This window comes from Lolium perenne, chromosome 2, assembly GCF_019359855.2.
Source record: "Lolium perenne isolate Kyuss_39 chromosome 2, Kyuss_2.0, whole genome shotgun sequence".
In the NCBI taxonomy this organism is placed as follows: Eukaryota; Viridiplantae; Streptophyta; class Magnoliopsida; order Poales; family Poaceae; genus Lolium; species Lolium perenne.
Genome location: NC_067245.2, coordinates 256930011 through 256949108, shown reverse-complemented (window position 1 = coordinate 256949108; position 19098 = coordinate 256930011). Strand labels below are relative to the sequence as shown.

The following is a 19098-nucleotide window of genomic DNA, read 5'->3' as shown; positions in this document are numbered from 1 at the left end:
TTTGGGGACGGCGTTTGGATGGACGCGACTGGGGAGCGACGTCCTCCAAACGCGGCACGAACAAAACACATCCCCCAAACGCTCGATTCGGCGCGCTTTAGGGGACGGTTTGGGGGACGCGACTGAAGATGCTCTTAGAACGTTGAATCTGGGCAGAAAGTCCCTGAAATGGTATCACCATCACCTCTACCATTCTTTTATTTCCATTTCTAAGTGATTCTGTCGTTGCCGGTAAGAAGAGTGAGGAACAGACTTCTATTTTTGATTGATAATAAGAAGAGGGTACAGACGCATTCAGAAATGGCATCTAAGATGAAGGGCACCTGGTCAGCAACACGAGTGTTGACCAACAATTGTTGTATACATTTGAAAAATGGCAAACTAATTTATGCGTGTCTGTTGGCAAGAAACACCAGCGCACGTCTTGCTCTATCGTCTGCTTCATTCCACAACCAGCCTCAATGCCTCATAAAGTCATAATACTCCATAAGGCAACCGCTACGACTTCAACAAGAAGAAATCTATATACTACTGCTTCCACATTGTGATTGTATATTCGAGAAGTCGTACCAATCTAGCATTTTACAATTGAAAATTTTAATAATTGGATCCAGATTTTGAGAAAGACAAGTCAAACTATAAACTAACGATCGAAACTTGGAAAGCTTGTCTCGTAAAATTAAAATTACGACTCACAAATATCATTCTCTCTCTGATCTATATTACTTGTCGCTAATAAAGATGTATCTAGACATATAAAATAATTAAAAAACAATTTTAAAAATATTAAAAATTTCTGGTATAAATTTGTTGGTGTACATCGTGACATTCTATGTTAGTGCACAAATTTTCGTGGAGAAACAATATTTTATATGGCGTGTACAAAAAAGACAAAAAAATATCCTGTACGTAGTCGTGTTATAGCATCAAAACTTGTCTTTTTTACAGGAGCCACAATTGTTTTTAGTTTTTTTTTTTAAACTTGTGTACGAATATAAAATATGTAGATGTACATGGAAAATTTTATTTTACAATTTTTTGATACTTCAAAATGTTGATTCACACAACGAGAACAAATGCTCCTATGAGCCAGAGTGAATATCCCGACATATAAGGACTATGTAAATTAGCTCAATGACAATGTTTTACTTCAATAAAGACCTTGAAACTATGGGCACTTGATGCATTGTACCTCATTGGATCGTGTTTAGCATTTCCAAGTTTGACCATGAATTAACATTTCTAAATTGAAAACTTGTGATGCAATTCTTTTCTTCATATCTAGAACGACACCATGTCTCTTTTAGATCTTACCTCTCCTCCACCGGACTAGGGTATTTCCCTAGCACCGTTGCCTCGGTCCCCACACCCCACTCTTTTTCAGCGATCTAGTCGATGGCAAGACGGTTGTGGAGACATTTTTTCATGTTCTGGTTCTTGCAGGCTCAACTTTTGGTCCCCTAGCGGCATCGGCGTGGTTTGTGGCGTGTTGGAATGAGGTATCATCACCCTCTCCTTACGTTGTCAACGTTCAATCCGACATCGGCAAAGGGTCAATGAGGGTAGGTGCTACGAGATTTATTGAATTTCTTTGGATCTTGGTAGTTAGTGTGTCGTTTAGGGAAAAGTTGTTGGCTGGTTTGTGGTGCTACATATTTGACTTCTTTGTTTGTTTGGGTCCATGCCAAAGTCTAGTTTCTTCACCCCTCTGAATTGGTGGTAAATGATTGCAAGCATGTTCAACTTGGGGTGTTTCCAAGCTGACGATCCTTCATCAGTTCTTTGAATCTCCTTTTCGTGACTTGTAGTTGTTACAGTCTTCATAGGCTTGGTTGACAAGAGTGCATTTGTTGGTGTCCCAACCTTTTTTTTATGATTGTTAAACGTATGCTTCATGCTTCAGCATTCGTCGAACAGTCAGAGAAACAAGACACCATTTTGGTTTCTCTCTATTATTTGTGTCTATTTGTATTTTTGACTAGCTTTTATTCCCTCCCTATAAATATTAGATATACTACCTTCGTCCTATTTCATAGGACTTGCACGTATAGCTAGGTTATCAATTTGGCCAACGCAATATCAATTGTACATCATAAAAATTATATCACTAAAAAGTAAAATATCCCAGCTTTCCAACAATATATATTTTATAATATATATCTTATATTATCATCGTCAAATTTACAATCTAGAAAATACTCGCAAACCTGTGAACTAGGACGAAGGGAGTATATTGTTTTATCCGAAGGACGTGTGTCACTTGTAAATAAACTGGCTTCTAGAATCGCGGACCATATCCTTTTCCAGTTGCTCGCACCGATGCCGCCGTCCTCTTATCCCGCATTGAAAAATCAACAGGAAGCTTCCAAGCACCGAAAGCAACACGGCGAAACCGCCGCAGCCGTCCGATCGAGCAAACCGACGGCGCCCGCCCGTCCAATCGCGACCGTCCGCGCGCGATCCGACGGCGGGAGCCCGCGCTGCCACCCCGTTCTCCGGCTCTATATATTTTTATCCCGTCGCTGGCTGGCTAGCCCCCTCCGCAAGTGACGTCGTCGCCTAATCTCATCCCAACCTCCTTCCCTCTTCTTCTTCCTTCCCCCGCCGCAGCGGCAACAGCATCCCCGCAATCTCCCGATCGTTCCTCGCCGGATTCTCGGGAGCCAGGTGCCCGGAGACCCAGCGGCCCGCGCGCGCGAACGCTCCTACGGATTGGATTTCTGTCTCCCAAGGTCGGCTTAATAAACCTCATCTTTCCCCTCTTTTTCCTGTATTTTGTTCTTACGAATGTTTTCTAGATTGCGTTTCTCTGTTTCGATTCTAGCGCCGTGTTTATCGCATGGGATTGGTTCTCATGGCTGTTTCCATTGGCTTGGGTTAGCTCCGTAAGTTTTGTTTTGCTTCCCTGCCGCTGCCGCTGCCCCTAGCTGCTACGCGGCTTCCCCATGAACAGGAGGTAGCCTTGTAGGTGTTCGTTTCTTTCCTTATTCGTTCAATTCGACGCGGTAATGCCTTCTTTTCGAGGCATCTTCTTCATTTCCTTCTAAGAGTTCAGGGGCCGCAACCCAACCGCATCCCATATCTGCTTCCTGGGGGAGCGGGGCACCATATCTGCTCTTGCCAAATGTTCTTCATCACTTGATCAACTATACAATGTGCACAATGCCAGTTGAGCCATCGAATTCGTTTGGCTGTAGGACGATTTCGTTATGTGCTGCCAAATACCAGTAGTAATTCATGGCGTGCATGATTTTAGTGGCGGATAGTACAATCAAAAGTAGCAGATCTGTGTGCGCCCCTGGATTACCAGCTTGTTTCTGAAGAACCACGTGAGTTTCAGTTGTTGGGTGGTCACATGTTTTGGTATCAGTTTGTACTGTGTATGCCTTGTGAGAACTTCTATTACCCTCGAAACTAAGCTTGCGTGTAGGGAAATGTTCTGTTTTGAGCCTCATATACGTTTGACTTGGTACAAGTAATTAAGGATGTGCGTTTTAACTTAGAAAAGATTTAACTGAACTCCACTTGCACAAAATATACTGGGGCCGTACTAGTGAAGATATTTCCCCCAAGTGGTTGTTGAGCCATTAATTCCTTGTTTCCCGATCCTAATACAGTATACTACTAATCTCTTGGTTTATTCTTCTTTTTCTGTATCACTAGATGTGTTAAATGATGATCTTTTTGGTGTAGTTGTCTCCCATCGAATATGCCAAGGCCATTAGCTGATCCATCATTGTTTGCGGTCCACATCACTATCCCCACCCACATTGTTGTTTTCCAGTGATTCGATTGTGATAGGAACTCCATAACCACATAAAAATATCGATGTGCCATGGGACCTTATTAGGTTGGGGATTAGGACGGGGCGTCTTAGCCCTCTCCAACCACTTCTTTGGTTTAGTCAATTCGGCTTGCTTGGTCTTCCATGGCTACTTTCTCTGAATATTCAATTAGCTGGGATCCAGATTTAATCTACTCTTAGGACCCGCCTCCGAGTCCACCATGCACGCTGCGGCTACATATTATAGAATGCAAACTATCTTCCATGGATTTCTTCCCAATGTATCGACCTGCCAATCATGACTCCTGCCTTTCAACATGGGGTAGTCAAATACCGCGGCTTTACATAGTGAACAGTCGTGGTTTCATTTCTTAGGTCATTCATGTTTCCCATGTATACTTAGATAAGCCTTGGTGTATATCTAAAGTAGTTTAGGGATAATAAGAATAACAAAGAGGATAAAGACAGCCCTACTCCCTAGTGTAATCACTAAAAGAATTCGAGCATCAGAGCTGTTTACTCGGCTTTTTGAGAAAGATGATGGGCTCTTCCATAGTGTGTCTATTGCTCACTAAAAGGGTAATTTGAGTGCTTAGTTATTTTTTTTTTTGAATCTCAGCAGGAGAGCTGCTGGTTTCATATATAGCAGAAGAAAAACTGTACAGGGAAAAAACGAGGCGGTGGCGACCCGCCGCAAGTTTATGGCCTACTCTCGCCTTACAAGGTGCCTTGCACCGGCAAGCACCCAACTATTAGCCTCGTCCGAAATAAGGTGGACTAGGCCCGACACACTCAACTCCTTATTACAAAAAACACGCCTGTTCCTTTCACGCCAAAGCTCCCACGCCACCAGAATGGTCAATGAGGCAGCCCGGCGGTCGGTTCCTGCCAGCTTGGACACCGCCCAAGAGAGGGCTAAGCCATCGACATCTGGAGCTCGAATTGCCGGACAGGAGAATGAAGCGGCGGAGCGCTCCCAAACTTCCCTAGACCAAGGACACTCAGCGAAGAGGTGCGCCGGGGTCTCAAGATTTCGCCGGCAAAGAGGGCGAAATGCGATTAGGCATCCTAAAGCGTAGGAGCCTATCGGTGAAGACCCGGCGCCGCAACAACCACATGAAGAACTTGCACTTTGGAGGTGCCCATGCCGGCCAAATATGGCGTAGAGAGGACTGAGGCTCCGTCAAATTGCATGGCATAGGCGGAGGAGGCGGAGTAAACTCCTGAAGCGGACTTCCACCGGAAGTTGTCTTCAGTGTGCGGGTCGATGCTACAACCTCGCACCACCTGGCGGAGTGCGACGAAATCCGGCAATAGGTCGAGGGGCACCCTCCCACGCAGGTCCGTGAGCCAGTGGTCGTCAAGAATTGCATCCGCCACCGTCCTATTCTTGCGCCTTGAAGCCTCGAAGAGCAAGGGCCACTGCTTCCTCAGCGGTTCCCACCCCGGCTATCGGACCGAGAAGCTTGTCGCCATGCCATTACCAATGGTGACTTCGTCATGGAGGCGAAAAGGGCTTGGTCGGCCTTGGGTGGTTGTTCCGAGCCCGTTCCAAGGTTTGACCGCCCCGATCTTCGCTTGCCAAAGCCACCGCAGCCCGCAGGCGTTGTTGAAGCGCTGCAGTCCAAGACTCCCGTGCCGCCCAAGTCCCGTGGCCGGCAGACGAGCTTCCAGTGCGACCACCCGCACTGCCCGAGTGCATGTGTCCCTAGCTGCCCAAAGCCACGCACGCCGAAGTTTGTCGATCCGCTCAATTGCCCGGGCGGACAGGAGTGCGCCGTCATGATGAACACCGGCGGCCGATAGTACCGCCCGAGCAGGTAAGTCGGCTGCTGCGGACATCACCGACCCTTCCGATGACCGAGCCGCGCCGCGATCTTGTCGATGAGGGGTTGGATGTCGATTTTCCGCGGCCGGCGAAGCGAGAGGGCATGCCCAAGTAGGTGCACGCGGGGGTGGCAACCTGCAGACCGGCCGGCTGCGAGGATGGTGGCGATGTCAATGTCGTCGCGGCGGATCGGAATAGCTTGGCTCTTAGTGAGGTTCACCACCAGGCCGGAAACCTCGCCAAAAACCTGCAGGGTGGCCTTCGCCGTAGCGATCTCTGCGGAGGTCGGTTTGATGAATAGGGCAACATCATCGGCGTAGAGGGAGCGGCGGATGGATCCCGCCACGGGTGATAGAAGGCCGGCATCGGTGGCCATGGCGAAAAGGCGCGGCGGGGTTCCATGGCGAGGATGAAGAGCGGCGGGGATAAGGGTCTCCTGCCGAAGGCCCCTTCGGTGGTTGATGCTCGCCCCTTCCTCCCCGTTGAAGAGCACCCGCGAAGAGGCGGTAGTCGAAAGCGATAATCCAATTCCTCCACCGCGGCCGAAGCCACGAGCCCTCAACATGTCGAGCAGTACGTCCATGAGACCGAGTCGAAGGCTTTGGAGATGTCGAGCTTTAGCAATAGCGAGGGTCTTGGATCGATGGAGGCGGCGTAGAAGGGCCCTAACGTAGATGAAGTTGTCCTGGATGCGCGGCCTTTGATGAAGGCGCTTTGTTCAATGCCCACCAGGTCGTCGATCCTAGAGGCCGGTCCGGTGGCGAGGACTTTCATGAACAGTTTGGCAAAGCTGTGCATGAGGCGATGGGCGGAAGTCCTTCATGGAGGAGGCGTCATCGCACTTCGGAGTAGCACCATATGAGAGTTGTTCGGTTGTTGCGGTCCGCGAGGTTACCATCCGCAATCTATTTGAAAAGCCAAGAGAATGTCCGTTTCGACCAACTCCCAGGAGGATTTGAAGAAGTTGGAGATGAAGCCGTCGGGACCAGGCGCCTTGTCCGCAGGCATGGCCTTGACAGCGGCATGGATCTCCTCCAGCGTGAAGTCGTCGTCAAGCGCGGACAGGTCGTGAGTGGGCAGGCCCAGCGAGGGCCAGTCGAAGGTGAAGGAGGCTGCCGTGGCCGTGCCAAGGATACTATGGAAGTGACCATCTACCACCTGTCGCTTTTCCTCCTGGGAGACTGCATCCGTGCCACCCTCACGACGCAGCAATGGATGAAGTTTTTCCGGCGCCTTCCGCTAGCTTTGACGTGGAAGAAACGGGTGTTGGCGTCACCAGCACGAAGCCAACAGACCCTGGATCGCTGGCGAATGCGGATGCGTTCGATCACCGAGAGGCCCAGTATACGGGACTTAAGCTGGCGCCTGAGGGTAGCCTCCTCCTCCGTGAGGGTCCTCACATCCTGAGCCGCATCTAACGTGCGAACCGTTTCCTCACTCCGTAGCATTTGTTGCTTGGTGTCACCAATGTGCTTTTTATGCCAAACACGAAGGGCGAAGCCGTCCGAGACAGTTTACGGTGGAGGCGGATGAGGGCGTTGAAATGGTTGCGGTGGCGAACCCAAGCCTCGCCCACCGTGCGGGCATACCCCTCGACGTAGGGCCGTAACGCCTCGAAGCGGAAGCCGCAGATGGCGCTTGATCCCGCCCGCACAAGACAAGACCAAGGGGCGGTGGTCCGAGACCGAGGAAGAGATGGCCGTGAGTGGCGTTGGGGAACGAGTTGTCCCGCCGACGTTGCAAATGGCACGGTCAAGGCGGACAAGGGTAGGCGGGTCTGTTCGTTGCTCCAAGTGAAACGGCGACCCATCGACTTGATATCCTTCAACTCGGCAATGTTCGACAAGGCCCTAAACTTGGACATAAGGCGTCGGTTTAGGCGGTGGTTATTCTTGTCCGCGGCGGCGAGGATGACGTTGAAATCCCCACGATGAGCCGGGGACCGGACACGGTGTGTCGCGAGCCGCAAGATCATGGAGGAAGGCTTCCTTGGCCGCATCGGTATCGGAAGGCCCATAGACGTTGGTGAGTGTCCGGGGGTTCCACTGCTCGGCTCGCAAAGGTGGCGGTGATAGAGTGGCGCGCCGAACCGATAAGCCGAGCATCGTACTTGTCGGGGTCCCAAGCAATCATCGGGCCACCCCTTGTACCCTCGGCCAAGGAATCGAAAGCCGAGCGGCGGCGAGCGCCGACCGCCTCCACCCGAACAAGATCGGACACGCCGGCCAACTTTGTCTCTTGGAGACAAATGATGTCGCAAGCCGACCGCTCGATGACACCACGGATTGCCGCCCTCCTCGCAGGGTTGTTGAGCCCCCGCGGGTTCCGGTCAAGGAGTTTAAGGCCTAAATCCATTGAGGACGAAGCAAGCATCGGGCGGGGGCCGGAGGTCGACGAACGGATACATGTTTCACGGTGACGAGACGAGGTTACAACATCGCGAACGGCACAATCATCCGGAGCTACTCTCGACGGGAATTTGAAGGCACGACACACGCGAGGGCCGACCGGCTCGCAACACAACAAAGACACGACAAAGAACGGCGGGGTTCCGAGCACGGGAGACCCTGTGAGACACAACCGAGGTCTTCTAACATTGGAGAAGAAACGCAACGACAAGGACGCGCTAGACCTAAGCCTCCATGTCCGAGAATGGACCGGAGCTCGCGTCGAGCGAGGGCAACACGCGTGCCTAGGAGCACGCCGGTGTCACGCCGAATGCGCGCGATCTCCTCGGCGTCCGGGCCGGCGGAAGGCGGCCGACGCCGCGTTGCCCGCACCCGAGTCGACGCCCGGCTCGAGCGGCGCAACCTCCTCGAGGATGCACGGCAAAGCGACGGCGCGCCCACGTTCTTGGTCTTGCCGATGCGCGATGAGCGGCGCGAAGGCGACGGCTCGCCCTTGGGACGCTGCGGCGGCCAGCCCTAGGCTGCGGCGCGACGGCCGCGAGGATGGCCCCCATGATGGACGGAGGCGACAAGGCGAGCACCTTGGCGAGGAAGGTCGTGGCGCCGTCCACCTCCAACGCGCCGAACTTGGACGCCGGCATGTCGAGGGCGTCCTGGTCCGCACGGCACCGCGCACGCCGTGGTCACCGCGGAGCTCCGTCGACGTGGCCACCGGGGAAGGCTGCACATCCGGGGCCGCTAGAACGACGGGGACCGAGCCCCCGGCATGGCCGGAAGCCGCACGCCGGGCCCGAAGAGGATGTCGTCCTCAAGCTGGCCGAAGTCGCGGATTGGCGGCTCGGGGCCGGCGGCGGCATGCCAACCAGGGTGCCGCGCCGGCCGGCCTTGAGCCGCCTCGATCTCGATTGCCACCGGGTCCGCGCGCGAGGTCCCGCTAACAAGGCAGGTCAAAACGACAAGGCAGGAGGTCCGGCTCCTCCGAGAGAACCTCCGTCGATCGGCGTACCGGCCCCGACGCGCCCGCTCCGCACCCGAGCGCGCCGCCGCAGCGAGAATGGCGCCAAGGGCCGGCCCTCCACGACAAAGACCGCAGCGTCACCACCGCGTGCTCCTCCGCAGCCCGCCCGGGCGTCGCCCTTGTCCCGGGCCGCGCCGTCCGGGCCCCTGCGACGGCCGCCTCCACCCCGCCGCCGCCGGCGGCGGTTGTTGTTGTAGGCGTTTCCGTTGACACCGTTATCTTGTTGTCCACCGCGGCCGGCGCGGCCAAGCAAGGCATCGCGCCGAGACGGCGAGGGCGGCAGCCGCCGCGGCCAGGCAGGTCGTCATCTTCATCATCACGATCCTCGCGGCGGCGTGGTCCGAGGCGAGCGTGCACGTCCGGGGCGTCGCGGCGTGCCCTGGGGTTGGCGTCCTCCACCTCGAGCTTCCAGTCGAAGCGCTCCGTGGGGACGTGCGCGTCGATGAGCGCCACTTCCGGGGAAGGGATGCCGGACGCGCGACTGCTGGGGGTGCGCCGCCGGCGCGAAGTCCTTGGTCTTGTCGAGGTGGATGAGGAGCGGCTCCCTCGTGTCCTCGAAGCCCTCCTCCCGGGGCGTGCCGTCGGGAAGGGAGCAGCGCAGAGGCGGCGCCGCGCCCATACGCGTGAGGAAGGAGGCGTCGCAGGCTCGTGGGATATCGTCGGGGGCCGCAGCCCGGCACCACACGTAGCGCACCTGCGCATCGTCGAGGGCCTCCGACCGTGCTCGAGGACGTCGACCTTGACGGAGGAGCCGAGCACGGTCTCGCATGACCTCCTTGTTCCGAGAAGTTGAGCGCCACTCCCTCCACCGCGACGCGGCGATGGTAGCGCCGGACGCGGTGCTCCGCGCGGATGGAGGCTCGCCGCCACGGGGCCATGGTGAGGGCGATGCCCGGCGAGAGACGACCCCGGCGTCCATGGCCTGGTCCCTGTGCCAGGTCATGTCGAAGCGGACAAGGAAGCACCCTGGCCGGAGCCTGGACACCTGAAAGCGCTCCGACGGCACGTTGCAGTCACGAGCAATGGCCCTGGCGACGAGGTCGTTGGAGAGGTCGTTGCGGCGCGCTGACGCAGTGAGGACGATGGCCTTGGAGTGGAGGAGCTGCGCCGCACTTTCCGTCTCCGGCGTGCAGACGATGACCGCCGTCGACCGAGCCGGGCGCCGGTGCGCCTCACTGGCGGGGACGCCATCCGCGAGTGGAGGAGGGGGTTGCAGACGGTCCTTGGTAGCGCGGCACGGGTTCGGACCCGCACGGCACTCTCTGGCAATGTGCCCGCTGCGGCGGCAGGAGCGGCACCTCACCGGATCTCGACAGTCGGAGATGTGGTGGCCGGGACTTAGACACTTGAAGCACTCCCCCCGTAGGCGCTTCTTATGGAGGGGGAAGCGAGGAGGCCTCATCACTCCGGTGGCAGAAGGAGCGTTGGAGCGTGGCCGGCTGGCGGCCGAAGATGGTACGGGCAGCGGACGCCTCCGTCGCCTCGAGACCACCACTTGCCATTCCGGGCTCTCCTCATCAAAGCGACGAGCCGTGGCATCCAAAGCCCCAGATTCGCGCGCAGGCGGCGGAGACGGCAGCGGCGCGGTCCGTACGACCATGGAGCGCACGCGCAACTGGCCGCCATAAGTCCTGCCCTGGATAGCCACTGACCCCCGCGGCGTTGCAGAGCAGTTACTCACCGGCAGGCTACAGGCAGACGGCGGCGTAGGGGGATGGGGAAGCTCCGGACCCGAGGCGGCGCAGATCTGGATCTGGGCGGGAGCCCCGCTCCGCCCAGGGGATCCAAGGCCCGGCCAGCTGGCGGGGGAGCGGGCAGCAGCGGCACGGGCTGCAGCAAGGTAGGTGGTCGCCGTGGACCGAGCGGTCGACGGCGAGGGGCTGGTGGTAGGATTGGGTCGCGCCGGAGGCAGGGAGCGGGAGCGCGTGCGGGAGAGCTCCATCGTATGTGACAAAGCTTCCTAGTGTGGATAGTGACCTCAGTGCTTAGTTATTCGCTGCCACATTGGCATGGAATTTAGGAACATCACCTAACATCCGGTCCACTTTTCTCACTTGTTGATGTAAGTGGATAGACTTCCCGGGACAGGATGATGTGGCGTGGTCCTTAATTCTGGCTGTTAGCTGAACCCCTTTGTTGTTTTGTGTGTCTGTATGCCCAACTTTAGGATATACATTAAGTACTGCATGAATAGACCCGTGTTGTTTGCTCTGTTCCTTCCAATTATTCTTTCTTGGTATTAATCTAGTCCTTAGACACACATGTAGATAATTCACACCTTATGAACATTTTAAACGCCTTGATTGCTTCATGCTTAGTCCCACTTTTGGACTAATACTTTTCAGTTTCATATACTCCTACCGTCTGCTGACCTCTCTTCTACTTCTATTTGATTGCAGTGCCGTGAGTTCTTCAACCAGAACAGTTTGCAACTGATAGTATACTGATTGCCATGGAAGGTGGGGGAATGGATCAGGGTTGCATGGCTGCCATCACCAACAAACCAATAGTGTCTGATACTAAGCCGATGAAGAACATTAGTGGGGAGATGCCTGCAACTGCAACTGCTGGAAGTGGTTCCTTTGACTGCAACATCTGCCTCGACTTCGCCGCAGATCCAGTTGTTACCCTCTGTGGCCATCTCTACTGCTGGCCTTGCATCTACGAGTGGCTGCGCCCATCAGTGGGATCAGCTTCCACTGACAACAGGACTTCAGCCAGGCAGCAGTGTCCTGTGTGCAAGGCCGCACTATCTGCCGATAGCCTTGTGCCACTATATGGCCGTGGCGGTAGCTCCAAGAAATCGCTGGATGGCAAGGCCATTCCACGACGGCCAATGGTGCACCGGGAGAATGTCGAGCACCAGCATGCACAAAGCGTCGTCGACCACCGGCACCATCAGAACATGGTGGAGCCCATCCCTCCGCTCCGGCCATTGCGGCATGCGCACCACCACCATTCCGGTGCCACCGAATTCGACTTTGTCTACCCTCATTCGCCAATGGGGCGAGGCCTGATCCACTCAACGGCTGGAGGGGTGCTCGGAGGGATGGCAGAGGCGGTGCTTCCATGGGCATTCCGAGGCCAGATGCCGCCGAGCATGTACTACACAAGTCCTTTCTCTGTCGCAGATAATACCTTGGGTCCCCGGCTGAGGCGGCAGCAGATGGAGGTGGAGAGGTCTCTGCACCAGATCTGGTTCTTCCTCTTCGTGTTCGTGGTGTTGTGTCTGCTCTTGTTCTGAAGCAAGAGGCTCTTGTGTTCTGAAGAGGCAGTATACAAGCTTGTGTATATAGTGAAAGGCGAGATACTGCTTCTGGAGGGGAACTAAAAGGAAAGGCAATATACTAGATCTTATATAGTGAAGAGGGTGAGGTTTAATGCTGTTAACGGTTCTCTATCGATAAGCATGTGCCGTGAACCATGCTGATATAGAGTTTGTAATGTGACGAGATTTGGAGGTGAAATGCAGATTCCATTCTCGTCTTACCCAAAATGTACCAGGAAGGACTCCCATCACCTGAACGGTATGGCTTGTTTGGGTTTGCCTATATCTTTACTGCCATGTAATGCAGCAATGAGCACCGTTTTTGTAAAGAAAATCGGCATTGGTTGTGGTTTGGTGCTAACAGCGTCATTGAAGATACATTTACAAATCTCATGTTCGTTGTGTATGTGTACATATAACAAATAACATTAATCTCGTCTTTTTGGTCACTTTTTGAGCAAGCATCTTTGGCCAGATAACAAATTTGCTTCAGTGTGACCACCCATGGCCTGAAGCATAGATTCCTTTGAGATATTTAGCAATCAGTAGTTGTACCTTTACTTCTTTTACTATTGTACAGTATATTAAATGAAAATGGTTTGTCATACTGCACTTTCGTGGGCACGCATCGGCGCTCAAAGCCATGTGCGTCTTGCTTGTCATAAGGACATCAGTATTATAGTCACACTTGGTCCTTCTCCATGTGCCCGGTGTGGTACTGATTATATTTGGCAAAATCTCAGAATTTACGTGTAACGGTAAACAATGTGCATAACACATAACACATTAGAAACAGCACGTAAGTTTGCTCAGCCTAAAAAGATGAGGCGGCGTCAACAGCTTGATCCATTTGCATGATCAAAAGAACAGATTACATGTGCTACATTTAGTTTTTGTACCAGTCGAGAAACAGAACAGAGAAAGTAAGAACAAAGAAGAAAAGCAGGAGGAAGGTTCTGCTGCTGCTGTTCCGCTGGATCGCCTGGGATAGCTCCTTGTTCCCACGCTCCACATTATTTGTAGCTTCCACTGCCTGAGTCAATGCACAAAATTTATAGTAAGAGCAGAAGTACATAGTGGATGCAAACCTATCACTAATCTTTTAGAGCTTCTGCAGGCAAAGATGATGACTTTCTGTGCCGTTGGACCGGCAGATTTATCAAAGAGATTTAGGGCTTCTTTGATTCATAGGATAGGAAAAACATAGGAATAGGAAAATCATAGGATTGAAGTGTCGCATACTGGAATTCTATGGGAAGATGGAGTGTGTTTGATTGTAGAAAAGGAATTTTGCACTACAAGATTTCTATAGGATGTGGGCTACAATAAAATACCAAAGTTTTAAAACCGTGGTATTCCAAAAACTGAGGCCCCATTTGGCATCAAACTAATATTGAAGTAGTCAGGGAATACTTCAGTTTCTAGAAATACTGAAGTATTAAATACTTTAAGGTGTTTGGATCAGATAAATATTGTGGTTTTAGAACTGAAGTATTCTCTAAAACTGTGGTTTTTTGAAATATTGAATAAAGAGGTGTGAGCCTCTTTTTTCTAAAACCGAGAAAGGAGAAAAACTGAAGTATTGCTCTGCCAGATACTAAAATACTATGGTATTGATATAGTTCAATTTTAGAAAAAACTCTGTTGCCAAACTAGGCCTGAGTTATTTTCACGCTATAATAGAAAGAGGTCTGGACCTCTTTTTTTCCCCCAAAACTGTGATTTTGTGAGAACTGTAGTATGCCATGCCCAGGCGCTGGTATACCATGTTTGTTGGATACTTTGGTTTTGCAAAAACCAAGCTGCCAACCAGAGCGTATTGGATGGATCATGATGATGGTGTAGCTCTTGTCAAGCTTCATGCACTAGCCAACGTAACCAAAAGTCTGAACTGATGGAAAGAGCTAGTACAATTTACTTATACATTTCAACACCCCCACTCACGTGTGACGGGGAAGACAAGTCAACACATGTAAAGACTCAGAGGTATAGCTCAAGAGGCATATACGTGGACCGGTGACTCATAGGTATAGCTCAAGAGGCATATACGTGGACACCAAAGGGGTAACAACAATTTTAGGATAAATTACGAAAGCCATGACTCGAACTCGAGACCTTAGGCTGTGATAGAATCTAGTTTGTCTCTGAATTTTTCATGGTACAACTGAGTGTTTTTCTATAAACATGATTTTTCAGGAAACTGCACAATTTTCAAAACTAGCATTACCGACAAAACAAGATATTGGCATAAGCTGTGGCACAGATCTCTTACCTGGTCGTATAAATACTGAATCTGTTGAGCTTGTTGTAGAACATGTGTTGACATAAGATGATTAAGCGCCGACATCTCAATCATCTTTGTCTCCGTTTCTTGGACAGTGTCAAGAAGATTGGACAGCTCCACCTGAGACAAGAGTTACAGCCAAGTAAATAACCTGACTTAAACTAACACATAATACATAGCAAAACTATCTGAGGCAACATTATTTTGTGCCAATTTCTTAGCAATACATGAACACCAATTCATTCGCCCCGTTACAAAAACTGGGTAAGTTGCCAGAACATATCAGACGGGAGGGAATACAGGTAAAAAGTCAATTTTGCCCTTTGGTTCAGGACATGGCCTAACCTCTTTCGCATTGCTCTGTGTATCCTTTTCTTTATTTTGCACCATGCACTGTATTTAGCCATGTTCTAACTTATCTGTTTAACCATTTGTTTCAAATTCGTTATAAGAAAATTCACCAGCTCACGTCCTACACAGATCAGAAGCAGTCGAGCACATATATACCACAACCCATATCACCTACCTAGCTGGTGTAGTTTAAGATCATTTCACGGTCAAACTTATCGCAGGCACACTTATCACAAGCACACATTATCTTAATCGACCGAGACAGCTTGGTTCAATCAAGCAAGGAATAAAATTGACACTTCGAAATGTTCTATCCCCCTGTGGTCTTCGGCATCACAATTCTATGTATGTGGACGACGTGGTCACCTGGCTTCATCAAGCCGGGAATATTAGATATTCTCGGTTGCGCGGCCCTTGTGGAGGATTTTGGGAAGGTTTCGCGGCAGCTCAACTCCATCCCATGGTGGACGATGCAGTGAGCCGGTTGCAACTGTGGTGTGCCAAATTGCTCAACCGTGGCGGCCGGACGATCCTTGTACAGACCACCCTGTGCGCCATTCCTGTGCACATCATGATGTCTTTGGACATCCCACCTAAAACCATGCAGGCATTGTTGAAAATTTGCGGTGGCTTCATGTGGAAGGCTAGACATGATGTGAAGAGGGGTCACAGCTTGGTTGCTTGGGACAAGGTGACCTCGCCTAAGTGCAATGGCGGCCTTGGGTTACCCAATCTACATCTCATGAACCTTGCGCTAAGATGCCGATGGGCATGGGCTGAATTTAACCTTCAACTTGCCCGTGAGTCACTTCCCTCATTCGAATATGCTGCGGTGGTGGTGTTGGGAAATGGCAAACGTGCCCTCTTCTGGAAAGACTGGTGGCTCAATGGGGTGAGGGTGCTGGATTTGGCGCCTAATCTAGTGGCCAAGGTGGCGCCTCGGCGAGCTAATGCACGTACAGTAAAGGATGGCCTGGCTGGTGAGTGGCTTAGGGACTGTGGGCCGGACCTGGGCTAGGCTGCGTGGCGGAATTCTTCCATCCATGGCACGTGCTAGCCGGTGTCCAGCTGATCCCCAGGCAAGAGGATGCTATTGTCTGGCGGTGGACCAACAATGGGGTGTTCTCGGCCAAGTCGGTGTACTCCGCCTTCTTCGCCGGGGCAATGACGGAGCCAGCAGTTACCCAGATCTGGCACTCTTCGCGTGGTTAGTGACTACGAATCGATGTTGGACTGCCAACAGATTGCAGCGACGTGGCCTCCGACACCCTCTTTGCGACCAAGAGCCTGAGACGATTCAGCATGTGCTTCTTGGTTGTGTGGTGGCCCGGGAAGTTTGGGCATGGGTTCTTGGGAGGTGGAAGAAGCCGATTTGGGGGCCGGCAGCAGACACACACTTGATCCAGTGGTGGACGTCCAGGCCTTGCTCAAGGGTGCTACAGCAAGACCTTTGGACCTCGATCATCGTGGTCTTCTGGTGCTTGTGGTGGCACAGGAATGATGTGGTCTTCAACAGGGCCAGCCCGGCGGTGGGAGTAATGAAGACCGGGATCAAGGAGGAGTACGGGCGGTGGAGATTAGCTAGGTTGTTCCGGTCAGGTGAGTTTGGCTTTCTGGAGCAGGTGCCGTTGCAGTGACAAGTAGGAGAGTAGGCTTACAAAGTGGCGGGGAGCTGTCACCCTTTGTTAACAGTAGGATCTGCCTAACAGCGTTGTACAGATCTTCTGGCTCTTTTCTTCTACATGACTAATACAACTTCCAGGGTGTATTCTCAAAAAAATGTTCTATCTCCACCTATCTCAAGAAATTTTATTTTAGTGATGACAGTGTGTTCTAGCATATTATCCTGTTTTCCTAATGGTACTAGGCATTAACGTTTTTGTAACATGTAGAAATTAACACAAGATATCCCACCGCCAATTGTGCATAATATACATCCATCCAAACATTACCTGGAGAGCTCGCGTTTCATCATCCAAAAGTTGTTCTTGAACTCTTAAGGGTGCAGTAGATACTTCCTGATCTCCCGATTTTGAGACATCAGATTGTAATACAAGGTTTGACTTGGGTGTTTCAGCAAGCTTTGTTTCTGGTTTCTTCTTGAACTTCTTTCTTGGCATCGCCCTATTAATAGCTTCTTGAAAACGCATGGACCGAAGGCGATCAAATTGTGCAGTTACTGAGTGGAGACGCTCGCTCAAAATCAAAACCTGGTAAAATTATACAAAGGATAAGGGGAGCTAAAATTGCTCATCTGTAGAAGGAAATAATTTGCTCATCGTAAAACAATTAGTATACCCCAGGATTTGTTTAGTCTAATCCATTAAAAATGCACGGAGATCAGCTCAACATTCATGTATAATGATTAGCTAAATTTCTAAACCTGGAAAGAGATATAAGCAATGATATGCATAACTTCCCAAAAAACAGAAGGAAAAGGGGAGTAATAGCATTCTTCTGTATATTTTTGTGTAGTAGGGAAAATTGTCAACTTTACTTGAAAAGTATCTTTTTGTGATATTATAATATCTTAAATAGTAAATTAATCTGAAAGACAATGAAACATTAAAAATGGGTAAAATCATGGCAGTAAGACTTTGCTACTACATTGTACCTACGTGGTTGCATACACTAAAATGGTAGTACCAGAGAAATGCAGTGTTTCGCTGTTAATATTTCGCAGTAAACGATACAGTGGAAAACATAATAGGCATACCACACCATGCTGGTGAGCTATCAAGTCCAACCGGGAACTCTCATCGCTTGTGCCAAGCCATGTCTTTGCCCTTTTGTTCCTCTCATCTTCGTGGATCCTGTTCTTCAGGATATCTATCTGCTCCTTGCATGCTTTTACAAAAACACCAACCTGGTATATTTCTAGTAATTAGATAGATAATAAATGGAGAAAATAACTTGAGCAATAACCTAAAATTTACAAGAATACACGTTCCTTAACCTGTGAATACATGCTGTCAACTCAATAGTCGATACAGTATAACAATGATATATGCACAAGCTAGCAAGCTGCATGTATTTACAGCTAGACAACAATGAGGATAATGTTTTTTTGCTTTCCTATGCTCTTTTAACAAATTTAATCCCAGATTTCTATAGTTATCGCAGAAGGACTGAGAAAGAACTATAACAATGCAAAAGTAACACATGAATACATGATGATAGATACACCATCAGAAATCATTTTGTTGCATACTACCATAAGAATTGCAATGTAAAAACAAACCCGAACCTCAAATATTCTAAATATGCGTCATGCAGCAATCTATTGTCTTAACAAATAACTACCTAGCAACTAGCTCAGTTTATTAGAGTAAAAAACATCAATCCACATACAAGAAAAGGTAAAACACAAAGAGTGCAGGGTAGTAGGGTTGGAGCTCACTTCATGCTCGATGGTATCCCTCTCCTGCTCCGTAGTGCGATGCATGTCCACATAGTCCTTCCTGTGCTTCACTATGAACTTCTCGAGTTCCCTGATACTCTCAAGCTGCACAAACAGAACCCAGCAATCAGACAACCAGACCTCCCACATCCAATCAGGACCCTAAGGCTTCAGCTATCGCTTCCGGTTCCAGCCAGCGTTCGAAACAGGATAGCCGAGGAATAGGTTCCTACCGTCTTGACTGCAGCATTTGTGAACGGCGATCTGGGCGACGGCTTCCGGATGATGAATGACGACATGAGCGCTGCCAATTGCGACTGCGAAAAAGATGAAGTCAGGCACTGGACCGTACAGGGAGAGACTGTTCTTGAGGCAATAGCCCTGATAGGTTGCTGCAGTGCAGGGGGAAAAGGCACACGGACGGGGCTGGGAGGTGCCAAGCTTGGCTGGCATGTGAGCTCACCTCCGTGTAGCCATGGGAGAGCGCGGCGACGCGGACGGAGTCCTTGTAGTCCTCCGTCCTGTCCCGGACCCTCGACATCGCGAAGGCAATGGCACCCTATCAGATCCGCGTGCACTGATTCGGGAGCCGGCGAGATGTGCCGATCCTTCGCCCGCGAGCGTATAGGGCGGGGTGGTCGGGCTTACGGGATCCGCCGCCACGAATCGGCGGCGCTCGAGAGCGGCGGCAGGTCGCCGGCGCGTCGGATCGGGCGGCGCGGTGGGAGTTGGGTTGCCTGAAGAGGAGGGAAGGTAG

At 51.2% G+C, this 19098-nt stretch overlaps 2 protein-coding genes across 2 annotated transcripts; one reads left to right on the top strand and one right to left on the bottom strand.

Annotated features, from left to right (window-relative positions):
- Window positions 1-2538: 2538 nt before the first annotated feature.
- Window positions 2539-12659, top strand: LOC127335705 (E3 ubiquitin-protein ligase RMA1H1). Its single transcript, XM_051362424.2, has 2 exons — window positions 2539-2732; window positions 11438-12659. The coding sequence occupies exon 2, from the start codon at window positions 11491-11493 to the stop codon at window positions 12280-12282; it is 792 nt and encodes a 263-aa protein (XP_051218384.1). The 5' UTR covers window positions 2539-2732; window positions 11438-11490; the 3' UTR covers window positions 12283-12659.
- Window positions 12660-13092: 433 nt separating this feature from the next.
- LOC127335704 (syntaxin-81) lies at window positions 13093-19078 on the bottom strand. Its single transcript, XM_051362423.2, has 7 exons — window positions 18805-19078; window positions 18575-18658; window positions 18342-18446; window positions 17658-17807; window positions 16894-17151; window positions 14579-14710; window positions 13093-13339 (listed from the first exon to the last, which is right to left on the bottom strand). The coding sequence occupies exons 1-7, from the start codon at window positions 18880-18882 to the stop codon at window positions 13193-13195; spliced, it is 954 nt and encodes a 317-aa protein (XP_051218383.1). The 5' UTR covers window positions 18883-19078; the 3' UTR covers window positions 13093-13192.
- Window positions 19079-19098: the final 20 nt, after the last annotated feature.

What these genes read in the sequence shown, in the direction of transcription:
- LOC127335704 (XM_051362423.2), bottom strand. Translation starts at nt 18,882, where the DNA reads ATGTCGAGGGTCCGGGACAGGACGGAGGACTACAAGGACTCCGTCCGC. An exon ending in TCTCCCATGGCTACACGGAG is followed by an intron (nt 18,659 to 18,804) that starts GTGAGCTCACAT and finishes TCTTTTTCGCAG; the next exon opens with TCGCAATTGGCAGCGCTCAT. An exon ending in CAAATGCTGCAGTCAAGACG is followed by an intron (nt 18,447 to 18,574) that starts GTAGGAACCTAT and finishes CTGTTTGTGCAG; the next exon opens with CTTGAGAGTATCAGGGAACT.
- LOC127335705 (XM_051362424.2), top strand. Translation starts at nt 11,491, where the DNA reads ATGGAAGGTGGGGGAATGGATCAGGGTTGCATGGCTGCCATCACCAAC.